Here is a 14,232-nt window from a genome sequence, read left to right as displayed (position 1 = left end):
ATGTCAGATCCATCGTCCCTATCCATGACCATATGTCAGATCCATCGTCCCTATCCATGGCCACATGTCAGATCCATCGTCCCTATCCATGACCACATGTCAGATCCATCGTCCCTATCCACGGCCACATGTCAGATCCATCGTCCCTATCCACTCAGATCCATCGTCCCTATCCATTACCACATGTCAGATCCATCGTCCCTATCCATGGCCACATGTCAGATCCATCGTCCCTATCCATGGCCACATGTCAGATCCATCGTCCCTATCCATGACCATATGTCAGATCCATCGTCCCCATCCACGGCCACATGTCAGATCCATCGTCCCTATCCATGGCCACATGTCAGATCCATCGTCCCTATCCATGGCCACATGTCAGATCCATCGTCCCTATCCATGACCATATGTCAGATCCATCGTCCCCATCCACGGCCACATGTCAGATCCATCGTCCCTATCCATGGCCACATGTCAGATCCATCGTCCCTATCCATGGCCACATGTCAGATCCATCGTCCCTATCCATGGCCACATGTCAGATCCATCGTCCCTATCCATGGCCACATGTCAGATCCATCGTCCCTATCCATGGCCACATGTGAGATCCATCGTCCCTATCCATGACCATATGTCAGATCCATCGTCCCCATCCACGGCCACATGTCAGATCCATCATCCCTATCCAATAGTTATACATCAACTTCATGAGTCCTTATTTGCACAGTTGCAATTACATATCCTTCTCAATTTCATGATTATATGTTGACAGGTAATTGACCCTTTTTATGAATATACCTTCACATCAATGTTGCTAATTTTTCATAAGTACAACACCACATCATCATCCGTTACCACGGCTACAAGTATTAAATCGAAGTATTATGATATGCTACAACTCTATCATATCCTCCTCGTCGTTACTCCAGAGAATAAAAAGTCCATTAGTCAGTGGAGTTTATACTTGATAATATCCCAGAATTGACTGGAGCATGAACAATTCTTTGGATCATAAATGAAAGGACATGATCTAGCTGATAATTGAGATTGCATCTCTGTCTGAGTTTACATCACTAATATTTCTCCCTGCAAGGAATCTCGTTCCTTTCCAATGATATCGGTAACATACGGAAAGACTCACTTCTTTGACCTCAAATTAAATGTGCACGTCTCATTTCCTTTGGGGTAGAAACATTACCGACAAACATTCGTGCCTAGAGAAAAAGTTGCATGCGAGATGAGATGATTTGTCTGTTAGACTTTAATCAAACTCATATATTTCTTTTTCTCCAGGGCAAAACTATTTGAGTAGACCATTGTACTTTCAGATCAGATGAAAATGAACAACAACAAAAAAAAAATGAAAAAAAAAGAAAAAAAAAAGAGAAGATTATACAAATATAGAGAGAAGGAGCCTTAAACTGAAAATATTTCGCAAGGAGTGTTATTAAAGTACAGTACAACATACACTTGGGGAAGACATCAAGCTTGGCTAAGGTGAAGTTTCTAACGCAAGACATTTTACAACATCACCTTCATTTTCAAGTTTTTTGTAATTTCTTATTTTTGCATCCATTGAAATTAGACTTTTCTCAATTTGTATAACTACTGTCTGTGTTTAAGGCACATATCCTCAATGCAATGAAGCCCATGTTATTTTTTCTTATTCATATCTCTGAAAAAGAACTACTGTGGACAAGTTTAAAAAGTAAATAGAAAGAGCCCAGCTGGCAAAGTTTGAAGAACAGATTTTAAGCAAAAGAGGATAGTTTAAAGAAGTACAGTGTACATTTTATCCATAACTTTCAAATTGCATTTGCAGGTGTAGTAATTTCAGGCTACATAAACAGTAATGTCTCGTTCTTAATATACAGTAGAGTAGGTTCCATTGTGGTTTCTGTTTGATAGAAGGATATCTTAGGTGTCACAGAAGAAATCCATCTTTCTGTTTAAAGCAATATTCTCCTTTCAACATAAAGATAGTTGGTTTACCAATGAATTAATCTTACTAAAATGGAGGTAAGTTAGTTCACCTATGGACTATTCCTTTCAACAGAGAGATAGTTGGTTTTCCTATGGACTTATCTTATTAACATGGAGGTAAGGTAGTTCACCTATGGAATATTCCTTTCAACAGAGAGCTATTTGGTTTACCTATGGACTAATCTGGTAAGTTAGTTCACCTATGGACTATTCCTTTCAACAGAGAGATAGTACACTTATCTCACTTTGCTTTAGCAGCTGAATTCATTCGCAACATAGTGTTTCCAGTCAGCCAAATATTACACACAGTCAGACTGTCATGTAATTAGTACAACACAGGAGATGCTGACTACCTTCACAAAGTCGGATATTCTTCCAAAATAAAGACTTAGTCTCGGCCTACAACAACTTCACATCAGTATAGCCTACTGTCTTTACAAGAAATATAGCAGACACTCTTAGTTATAAACTGATGACTAGGCAAGGTATTTTATAGCCTTTGTAGGTAACATTGCACTGGCTTGCTAGAACAGAAAAGCTTTGTCCCATTATACGAATGATCTGAAAAATGTCAACTCTTGTACCAGTCTGCTTAAAAAGAAGAAGAAAGGAGATATTTGCTGGTTATAATTGCTTAGTGTAAACTATAAATATGATAAATATACCAAGGCAGCCAAGGTTACAATTTTAAGAGAGAGAGAGAGAAACCGTTAATTATAATCAAAATTCAACTAAGCAGGCAGAAAGAAACTCCCCCTGTTAAAAGTCAATTAAACTGAAGGTTGTTGTGACTAGTTGTTTTGATCTTCTACTTCAATTTGGTTTTGTTGTTGTTTTTTTTTGTGGCATTTTTGCTCAATGTTATGCCTTGTTTCCTGTTGTCCTTGTAAGAGAGGGAGAGACAAGAGGAGGTTGATAATACAAATATTCTATCTATCTTCACCTTCTTGTTAAGTATTATAAGCATTTGGATCAAAGTAAACACCATCACTCTCCAGTTAATTGAAATCTTTCTCACCTTATACAAGACATCTGTGCACATAGCCAAGCCATGGGTTATGATGGGCTCTTGATCTTCACCCCGGCCATCCCAGCAATCAAGTTCCACACACCTGCAACAGATAATACACATGACAAAGAACTTGAGACAGTTGCAGCACTCTTCAGACTTCAATGTTCTGTTACAATTTTCAACCTCAAATTTATACCAGATAACCCATTCATTCCACAAATTCAACAAAATTCTTATATAAAAAAAATGGAATATATTTCATAAAAAACAACAACTAAATAATACCAGCGATACCATTTTATCACAAGCTACAGCTGTTTGGATGATGTTAGATAAAACATTTATCCAACCTGAAAAACAAAAATAACCGAATCTTCCATTAAATATGGCAATGGGTTGATTTCAAACTTTTATTGGCAATCACCACATGACCCAGGTATCAATAGAACCGTTAGCTATAACTACCTGAAGATAATTTAAGGAATGCTGGACATATTCACCCACAAAGTCGTCACAGACAGCATGACTTTTTATGTGTCACTTACACATCTGATAGAGATGAAATTAAATCTGGCTACAACTTTAATACAACCCAAGTCAGATCATGAAGGATAGATCACGTCAAGTTTAATGAGAACCAAATATGCAAATACTCTGTCACAATTTTTCCTTTCATGTCAAGGTATTTTATACCTGGAATTGATATATCAGCTCTAAAAATGACAGATACAACGAGAAAGATTGTTGATCAGGTATGTAACCTAAAAAAAGTAAAACAGTAAGACAAATTCTGCTTGAATTTATTTTGCTTAATATTGGATAAGGGCACAAAAATGTATGGTTGGAACGAAATTTGTCCTACATTTTCCCATTGTTCATTTACTTGTATGGTTAAATTTGAACTGGTTAAGCTATTTAAGGGCTGTAATGTCATATGATTATAGACTTAGATTAATCTACAGCTTCTATGCAAACTGTTATTAATATATCTCTTCTACTCTGTAAATTTGATTGCAGCAAATCCTGAGAATACTGTCTCACTGTCCTTATAAATCTTTCATTTAAAAAAAAAAAAAAAAAAAAAAACCTAATCCTCCGTCTTATTTTTTATTTGTTCATGCTTTCATGATTGTACATTTTACCTCTCTTTTGTATCATTATTATGTGTCCTTTTTATAAATTTTGTAATTTATACTAGAATAAAGAAATAAAAATAAAAAACACAAACATTGGAGTCACAAACAGAGTGAAAGACATCAATGACAATTGAAACTGGAAATATCTCCAACCATCATCTCCAAAGGTGACATTTTATTTCAACTTTATATGAACCCTCAGAGTACACTGACATTTCAACATTCTAGATATATCATGTTTTCAAGAAGAATTTCACTACCAAAAATATGAAAATCAATACTGTGGTAAATGCAGCATAAAATTCACTTTGATTCATTTCCTGAAGAGACAACTGTTTATGCCAGTAATTATATTCATAAATTTGGAACAAGATATTATTGAAGATGGTGTTTTAGAATAGCAGTGTGGAATAGTTTGTCATCCATGCATCAGGTGCAACTAGAATATCTCTTCAAATCGCATGCAGAGTGGGAATTTAAAATGAAAACAGGATATTTAAGAAGATGGTTTAATCATGGAGGTTGGTTTAATAGACTAGCATGCAGTGTGGTATATTTGTGTCATCCCTAGAAGTACCACCTGAGACTTGCTTTCAATCTAAGAGCAGGATGAGAATACAAAGATGAGAAGTTGATGCATCTTTAATACTGACTCATGTAACCAAAATCAGACTAACCAGTACATTCCATGAAAAGAAACACAAATGGAACAACCTGTTATGATTTAATGAGACAATTTTGTACAACCAGCACTGTTTGCTAGAAATTTGAGCCAGTGCTGTGAATGTCTCATTTACCTCAAATCAAGGTAGACTTGTCTTTGAGTTCAAACTCTTAAAAATGGTCGAATGATTTTGGGATAAACATCAAGCTAGACACTTCCACGGTTTAACGTTTAATAAAATTGCGATGACGTGAAGCCTTCGCAGACATTTTAATACTACGTATCACTTTATAGTAATAACATGAAGTTTTGCCAGGCTTGTTATTAATAAACCTCCATCTGTAAAACTTATATATTCTTAATGGTTTCAAGAATATCGATGATGTGGATAGGTAGGTCTGATACTCCGGGGTGATCAATGGATTGTACTTATGACAGGTAATCTAGGTGACACACCTGTCAGATTTAATTTCCTTTTAGCTGCCTATCTAAAAGATTATTGCAATAAAGTAACATTCCATATATAGACAAGAAAAAATCAAAATTGCCTCAACCTCTCTGAAACCCTTATTAGCTGTTTCTTTACTCTTCAAACATATGATATGCCTGAAGGAGAAAAAAATCTGAAGAGCTACTTTTTCATCGCATTTAACGTTTTTGTTTCCAAAACATTTTGTTTGCTTTATTTTGCAAGTGCTGAGCATATGCCATATATTTACTTTGAATAATACAGGCACAATCCATCAAAGAATATAGGCCAGAAACTACGGCTGTGAGACCATGACTAAAATTTTCCATCTAAGGACGCATCAACTTCATCAGACATTCTTTGAAGATATTACTTTGGTCAACTTTCACACATCTATCCACAGTATGACACAGACACTCCCCCAAATACACAGAAAATTGATGATATCAAACTACTGGCATGGAATTTCAATGTTCATTGCTGTGCTTTTATTCACCATCATCCTCAACTGATTATGTAGAACTTCAACAAATGTTAAAATTTAAACAAAAGAGAAAAGCATAATTCAAATGAGCATTGTTTGCCATGCACAGTGCGTATGCATAAATTGAACATAAATGGCAATTATTTTATACCCAACATTCAAGATAATTTCTCCTGCATTTGCAGATACAGACAACCTGCCCAATATGAAATACTCTCTAGATAATCTTCAGGTTGGAAAGAAACATAATTTGTTGGCCTGCAGAGGTAGAGGCAATGTAAATAAAACTAAAAGAGGATATGCTTCCTTTCTCTTGTCATTCCAGTAGCAGAAATGGTAAACCCCTCTTAAATAGTTGATTACGTGACAGGAATGCCAATTGATAATATGTACGGTGCTCGTTCATAAATTGTCTCGGCTTTTTCAAGGGACAATCTAATACGCGCAAATCCTCACACGGTGGTAATCTTATTGCATTTTTCAACCGACGACAAATAGGGAAATTGAGAGTTTGTCCTGCCCTGGGAGGATGATACATTGATAACGCCATTATTAATAAAACAGCACTCTCCGCAGCCTAAGGCTTTACACACAAACAAATACAAGGGTCACTTGACATTTTATCACTGAAAGAGATACACACAGAGAAAGCAAGAGAAGCCAGATTGGAAAAGTTATAGAGCATTGTGCTATCTTTACTGCCTTCTCTTGACCATGCAAATTTGAGACAGCAATTTGAGAATGGTAAATGACAAATCTGTCATCAATTGGGAAGAGAAGAGAATCTGTCAATCTGCTCGAGTACACCTACATGCGACCCATTGAGAGACGCTGTCCAGGTCTTCTAGCTACAAGATGACCGTAACCTGATACCCTCTTAGACATGGTTGAAGATAGTTCGCACATTCATCAAATGGGCACTCAGTGAGCAAAGGTCAGTTTCAATCCAGGTTCAAGTGACAAATCAGGCACAAATAAGACAACGGCTATACGGTATCATATGACTCTGAGTGACGTCTCAACTTACATGCAGCACCGGGACAACGACGACGCGGTCATGTGCTCTCTATGTAGCAATGACTCACTTGACTTATGACAATAGTGATAAACTGTAAATTGTCTCTAGTTTTCATTCAACTGTCATATCTATCAAATAATGACACTGGTAACCTAGGTTTCATCTTTGGTGTGTTAGGCTAGTTCCTAAGTTATACTTTCTCATTAATAACTTCATCATCAACTACCATGTCATAGTTAAACAGAAAGGAAAACTATCACTTAATTTCAGCTAATGCACTCCATATTAATACAGTTGGTAGGGTACAAACCCAAATATTTTACTCAATACACATACTTTTGGTGTTTTATATATTGACTTTCAATCACTGAATTCGATCTATGCTGTAACATTTACTTCCTTCTTTAAGTTTGGAATATAAATTATTTTTGTGGGTGAAAAAAATCATATGGTAACTATTATTGATCATATTCCACATCGGTATACGGTCAGATGTTTATTGTGCTTTATTATAAAACTGGAAACGTTTATTAAAAATACAAAAATGATGGATATATGAAACTAATGAGCCTGTTGTTTGAGTTGTTGATTTCTAGTGTCAATTACCTGCAGCCGGCAAGTAGAACCTGTCTGTACATCTCAACTGATGATTTCCCTCCAAACTGTCTCCCTATCAGGTATGTATTATGAGAGGAATTTATGAAGTAATGTGACAGCGGTTGGTCCATGTCTTGATATAGATACAGCCGATCTAAGAATACGGGAGCGTTTTCATCTGACATTAAGTATCTACAAAATCCATCTTGGCTCAGCAGCTCTGGAAAATATAAAGGAGATATGTGAGGATGGTACCTGAAATGTTTCTGACGTGAAGACTTTCTGGATGTGTGAGATAGGAATGCAAAAGATACTCCTGCTTTGCGATTCACCTTTTCTCTATTATATCTTCGTCTCGGCAATCCATATTTATTCAAACTCTTAAAGTCAAAGAATCTCTTTCGGAGTCATGATTGATGATTGCAATGGAAACATATTCTAAAGGGAACAAAAAACATGGGCAACTTTCCAGTCTAAGAAGACAATTGCCCACATTTTCAATCACTCATTTTGCCAATATAAAGTTTTGACATAATAGAATAAGAAAGAATATCAATTGAGAAAATCTATGAATTTCTATAAATTGAAAGTAAAAACCATCACACCATGTCTCGTTAAAGGTCGTGAAGTGAGACTGTATTATAGTTGATTTGTTCTGACCTGCTTCATGTAGCGTGACCATTATGGATGTGGATCAGAATTCCAGTTAACAATATGCATTCTTTAGTTGCTATTGTTGTAACTTTTGTCTAATTAAACAAACCAAAAGTCTTCAGGTATCACCTTCCCCGCACAATAATATATCAAAATGAGAATAACCACTGCTGCATGTGAAATCTTTTCCAAGAATTTTGAAATAAATTCAGCCAGGCTCGTTAATGAGCAAACAATTTGTATCATTCACTTCCTGAAGATCTAGAAGAGGATACAGCTACGTTAAAGGAAAACTCTCAATAAAAGTTACAAATACACAGAAGCTGGTTGCACTTGTCGTTTTATTGCTTCTCGCAACCAATATAACCGGAGGGAAACTACTTTGTTAACACTTTGTTTTAACAGATAATTAACATGTAATAGGGGTAGGTATCTAAAGAAGTGAGAACACATTGCCTGGAACAAGAGCAATTTCATAGCAGAGGTGCCTAGCCTACTTTGAATATAAGAATCTGGGATGACGCATTGATTCTCATCTGTCTACCTTTTGTCACCTAATGTCGAGACTAACTTTCGCCAATTGTACCTTAGTGGAGAATGAGAAATAACTTTGCAGACTTTGGTGGGAATTTGGTTTTTGGATACAACAGGCAATCAGCTGCTTAAAAAGGACAACTTCAGCATTGATGAAAGGAAAGTGAAAACTTGCACATTATAAATTATCACTGTTGAAAAAGTGTAATTATAAACATGAACTTTCAAAATGCAGGTCCTCTCGGGTGGGATTTTCAGTCATCCAGCAACATAACCATTAAACTAGCCATGATTGATGAGAGAATGCCTTTAAATGACAATATCTTGAATTACATCAAATGTTCAGGCTAATAATCGTACCCCTAGAGGGAGATTGAATGAAACAAGATGATATCTATCACCTCTTGCAATTTTTGTAGAGCATTTTTATCCCCAGTTCAGGCTGAAATGCCACGAATAATTTGTGAGTAATGATGGCTTTGAGGGTATTTAACAGTTCAACTTCTCTTACTCCACGGTGGTTAGAGTTCATCTAAGGTACACTTGGCAGCAATTGTGCCAACTGATGCTCTAGTTCAAGTTGTGTTTAGGGAAGAAGACATAAAACACATGTAAATTATATTTTCACAGAGGATATATTTAACAGCAGAATGTGTCGAATACTGCTGTTCTTGTTTCCAATGAGATTTAGCCTACAATGAATAAAAAAAAGACAGACTTTCCCTTGTGGTCGGTTGACATATAAAACGTTTTTGCATAGTTGAAACTTGAAGGAGGATTTCACTGCTTTTGAAGATAAGGGATTCTGCTATTAGTGTTATTTCAGGCACGTAGCCAAGGGGGGGGCGAAGGGAGCAGCCACCCCCCCCTTAATTGAGCATATTTTTTTATTTTTTTTAAAATGTTTTTACGATATTGCTAGTAATTTCAAAAGAGAAAATTCTAAGATGCAACTTACAAGGCCTGGGAAGTGCCATTTCCAGCGATCTGGGAGGCATGTTCAGCCAAAATTTTCTTGTACACTTCGCCCCTCCCTTGGCAAATTCCTGGCTACGCGCCTGTGCTAATTCACATTTAAACTAGACAGTAGAGGGGGCAAGGGGGAGGGGACAGAATAGAAACTTCATGTTTCCAGAACTATGCAGCATGGGGAACCATTTATGTCAGTGCATTTTTGTCATCCAACCATGAAGCCTCTTTAGTATCTTTTGTCTCACTGTGAAATGTGACTTTCCTCATTTCCATTTAATATCTGGGAATAATATTAAAAGGTTAAAAGCTGCCAGGGAATAGCAATTTGCTAAAATATCAAACCCCAGGGGCAAAAACAGATGACTATCTGAAAAAAAAGACTATTCTGCTGAAGGGTCGATCTTGAAAGATTGTTTCATTCAGGCTCTCATCATGACCTAATCAACAACCAATAGATGATAATTTCCTGTAATGGTTCGTCTGCAAAAAAAGTCCCCCAAATAGAGCCTGGCCATTGAAAACCAAGGGTTATTTCACAGTCACTGATAAACTCTCAGCTCCAGTGTGCTAGCATTGAAACTTTAATGATGCAAATGGTCTCTTCTTCAGATCACCTTTACTCCATTTTTACCCTTCAAAGTAATTGCTTTACCGTTGAATTGAAGAACACATTTTACTTCAAATATACTGTTGTTGACTATACTTCCAATTTAGATATTGAATAATATTTCCATGCTTGTTATTTGTGAGTGAAAATCCATCAGATAACCTTTGCCTTAAAGATCTTTATGTTGTCAAAAATAAATAAAAAATAAATAAATATTAAACCTTGGCATTTGGCAAAGGTAAGAAAACCATTACGGAACACAAGATTACTCTTTCCCAGGTATTGCCATGGAAGTTTTGTTCTATTGTATCTTTCACTCACTCTAAATACTAATACATAATTGCTTTCTTAAGATTATCAATGATTGATAATTCGTCAAAATTTGTTATTCCTTAACATAAGAAGATGCAAGTTTGTTATAGACATCTGTCTAGGAAGAATAATTATCCAATTTTGAAGAATAAAAGAGTAAATAAATATAACCCTTCAAATATGCTAAAACCTGAAAAATGGCAAGAGTGATGTTATACTGTCAACACTATTTATGTATTTCTACAATATCTGGAGCAAATCATACCCTCAGGGGAAGTTTATGTAATGTTGGACAATATTAAAACAAGAATGTTCAAGTTACATATGAATTTCCCAAATGATCGATAACAAAGAATGAGAAAGGATTCTTTCAAGTGTGGTGTTTTAATGACAGACTTAAACTGAGCAAGTGATGAGGTAAGATTTTAGCATGTGATAGGGTTAAGTTGAACATGTGGCAAAGATAATGTTGAGCTTTTGATAAGGAACATTGAACATGTGACAAGATAAACTGCTTGCTTGAGCAAGGTGGAAGTTTAGCATGTGATAAGGTAAAGTTGCACACGTGATAAGATGTATTTATTTTAGATCCTCCTGCAAGCAGGAACTCGCGATGAAGCCATCATTGGCTTATCAAAGCCGCAAGCTGACTGAAGTCAGTCTCTGAGATTCAAATTTTAATGTCCATGATTATGAATTGTCAACAACTCTGTAAACTGGACGACATACATTAATCTTGGAGTGACTCAAACTCGGGACCTTATGATTGAAAGGCTCCGGCTTTAACCACTGAGCTATTAAACACTCCCTGAACATAAAGTTGTACATGTGATAAGGTAAAGTCACACATGTGATAAGGTAAAGTTGCACATGTGATAAGGTAAAGTCACACATGTGATAAGGTAAAGTTGCACATGTGATAAGGTAAAGTCGCACACGTGATAATGTTAAATTGCACATGTGATAAGGTAAAGTTTAGAGCATGAAATTATAAATCTGAGCATGTCAAGGAATAACACATGCAATTTGTTTTTGCAGGACATTTGACACTCATCTATTTAATGAATATGGATTTTGAAACTGTGGACAAATATATCAGCTTAACATATTCAAGCAATGTGATACCTCTCATTGGTTCTGAGTAAGAGGGACTTTTGTGGATAACCACTAAAAAGACTTTCTAGGTTGGTAGTTAAGAAAACAATACATGCAAACTAATTCTCCTTTAAGTTATATGTTCAGCTTTATAGGTATGCTGTATACTGATAGTATGCTGGACAATGATATGGATGTGTGAATATGTACACAAGCTATGGCAGCTTCACGACTGAGTAAAAGCTAGAGCAGCTATGCTACAGAATCTCAGTATGTCGCTTGTTAGATGTGTCTTGAAGGCTTAAGTCTTAAACAATGCCCTTTATTATCATTATATTAGATATAGCAGAAAAAGTCCTTGGCTTGAGGCAGTAATATGATATTAAGCATGCAATTATTGTAGGCCTAACCTACCATCGAAATATTGGGACTGCATAACTGTTAGGCATATTGCATTGTCATAAATTATCATACGGACAACCATGTCAATTTTGTGACAGGTTTAACTTTGAGACAAATGGTATACAGTATGGATAAGCACAGGTCTCTAATGTCAGTTGATATTTTTTTAACTAGAAGTTCATCCTATTTTTGTAATGCTAACTGAAATTCTACTCTTCAGACATGAGGAAATAAATGCATCAAAGTTTAGTTTACATTGCAACCATTTTTCAGACACTTTTTCTAAACACAACAAATTTGAAAAGCTTACCCTTTGCCACCAGATCTTCATCTTGTTCGTATCTCTGTATAATCTGCAACACCCGTGCTCTGGTGTAGAAGGGGAAGAGTATTTCATTTAATCTCGGATCTCTTTGCTTCTCATTCAAAAATTCTACTAATTCCGCTACTGTCAGACCCTCTGCATTCTGCTTGTTGGATTTACTGGAGGAAACGATTGAAAAGAACGAAGAAAGAAAGACAAGTTACTACATGAATGTGATCGTCACTCCGACTTCTTCCCACTTGTCATTGTTTACCTCTATTAATAGCAAACGTTTACCCAAATCAATGTGAAAGGATATCTCAGATGATTAAACTTGTGGAACAAAGGAATGCTTTTGAAAGGACAAAGGAAATATGAGGTGTTGAAGTAATGACTTCAAAAACTGAATTCTAAAGTGAAGTACATGTTTTTGGTAGTTATTATTGTCGACAAATACATCAATTGTGGAGCACCTTTCAGTGATTCTGAAAGAAACTTTAACCTGACCAGCAGGTACTACTGTATAAGGATGTAACCTGTATGAAAATGTAGGTAAACCATCACAAAGGTTTGTCTTAGTTATCCAGGTAATGTGCAGACATGATCACCTGGAAAGATACAGAAGGAAGTGATATTATAACATTTTTTATTCCATACTTGCTGGCTGTTTATCTGGTTATTATCATACTGTTATCCATTCAACCATATACATATTTTACTTTATAAATGAAATCTAATATCTTGAGAAATTAAGTTGTCAAGAATAAAAAAAATGTTCTCCAAATTATTTTATTCTTTCCACACTTTACCATTAACCCTGAAAGATTAAAGCACTTGGTCAGACTGTGATCATTATCACCTAAGGTTCACCATTTCATTTCATAAGAGGATTCACATTTTTCCCTGGATCAAGAAATATTTTGCCAGATGAAGCTGACACTATCTAACATGCATGCTAATTTCTACCTGTCATTTAAGAGACGCAGGGAAAGTGTTGAAAGAAACAATCATTTCTAATGCACTAATGACTTTGGGTTCATCTGTTTGTTTTCCTTTAACCAAATGTAAGGCTCTTTTTTAAAGTTCAACTGTAAAATCGAAAAAGGGATAAAACAAATATTGTGAGAAGAATTTCTACAAGAAAAAAAAAAGGAGTACTTCAAACACGATTGACAAAATTTAAGCAGACCGGTTGCTCAGACCTTGACTATTGATAAAAGCCACTCCAGTGGAATGGAAGGGGGAAGTTTTCATCCTCTGAATATATTTCAAAGATCTCCTGTGAAATGTCAGGGACATCAATAAATTTCAGGGAAACCCCCAGTGTCTATTGACCCAGGAAGAAAGGGCTCCATCATACTCAAAACGCCCACATTGCACTTCAGCTATCCTGTTTTTGGATTTAGCTTCTTGCAATTAGGCTCTAGAGCTTTTCAAGGAAGCTTTAATAATCTGCCCATTTGATGGTTTCCTTGAAAAGTTCATGTGTTTTGGATGGACTGTGCATGGTTGAATGCCAGCTGAAAACTTTGCGGGGATGTTAATCCTTGTGGGCGTATTAGACACTTGCACTCCTACGTGAGAGAGAAAGGTAACAAAGTACCTAGCCAGTGAAATATATGGATAATTGAAAACAGATAAGTTAAAGGGGAGTATTTCCTCCAAGGGCTCCAAGGCTATGCTATCTGGGAAAGGTAATTGCTTGGCTGTAACAGGTAAAACTGATAACTCTTTTGTAATACAACTCTATACATAATCTTTGCTATACAACAAAAGAGGCTGACAGCAAACAATTTTTTCCTTTCATGTATCATTTTCACATTAAAGTCACATTTTGAATTGTAAACTTTGTTTTCTCTCTCTAAAAACTTTCATATTGTGTATGGTTGGTCAAGATACTGCAAACATGCCTAAATTACTTTCAATTCCTTCAGTTTTGTCACATCTAACATTAAAGCAGCTGGTTGTAATGTAACTTCTTTTTTATTT

General features: G+C 35.9%; 1 protein-coding gene across 12 annotated transcripts in view; it reads right to left on the bottom strand.

Moving 5' to 3' along the window:
* The window catches only part of LOC139970445 (1-phosphatidylinositol 4,5-bisphosphate phosphodiesterase beta-4-like), a 171,420-nt gene that overhangs the window by 55,277 nt on the left and 101,911 nt on the right, over window positions 1-14,232 (bottom strand). For all 12 annotated transcript variants that reach the window (XM_071976159.1, XM_071976160.1, XM_071976157.1 and 9 more), the window contains 3 exons: window positions 12,250-12,422; window positions 7,373-7,583; window positions 3,002-3,095 (listed from right to left, as the gene is read on the bottom strand). In XM_071976159.1, coding sequence (XP_071832260.1) covers window positions 3,002-3,095; window positions 7,373-7,583; window positions 12,250-12,422 — 478 coding nt within the window. The remainder of the gene's footprint in view (window positions 1-3,001; window positions 3,096-7,372; window positions 7,584-12,249; window positions 12,423-14,232) is intronic.

The sequence above is a fragment of the Apostichopus japonicus genome, chromosome 8 (assembly GCF_037975245.1).
Source record: "Apostichopus japonicus isolate 1M-3 chromosome 8, ASM3797524v1, whole genome shotgun sequence".
NCBI classification, from domain to species: Eukaryota; Metazoa; Echinodermata; class Holothuroidea; order Aspidochirotida; family Stichopodidae; genus Apostichopus; species Apostichopus japonicus.
Note: the sequence above shows the minus strand (reverse complement) of the source record. Positions and strands in the feature narration are given on the sequence as shown.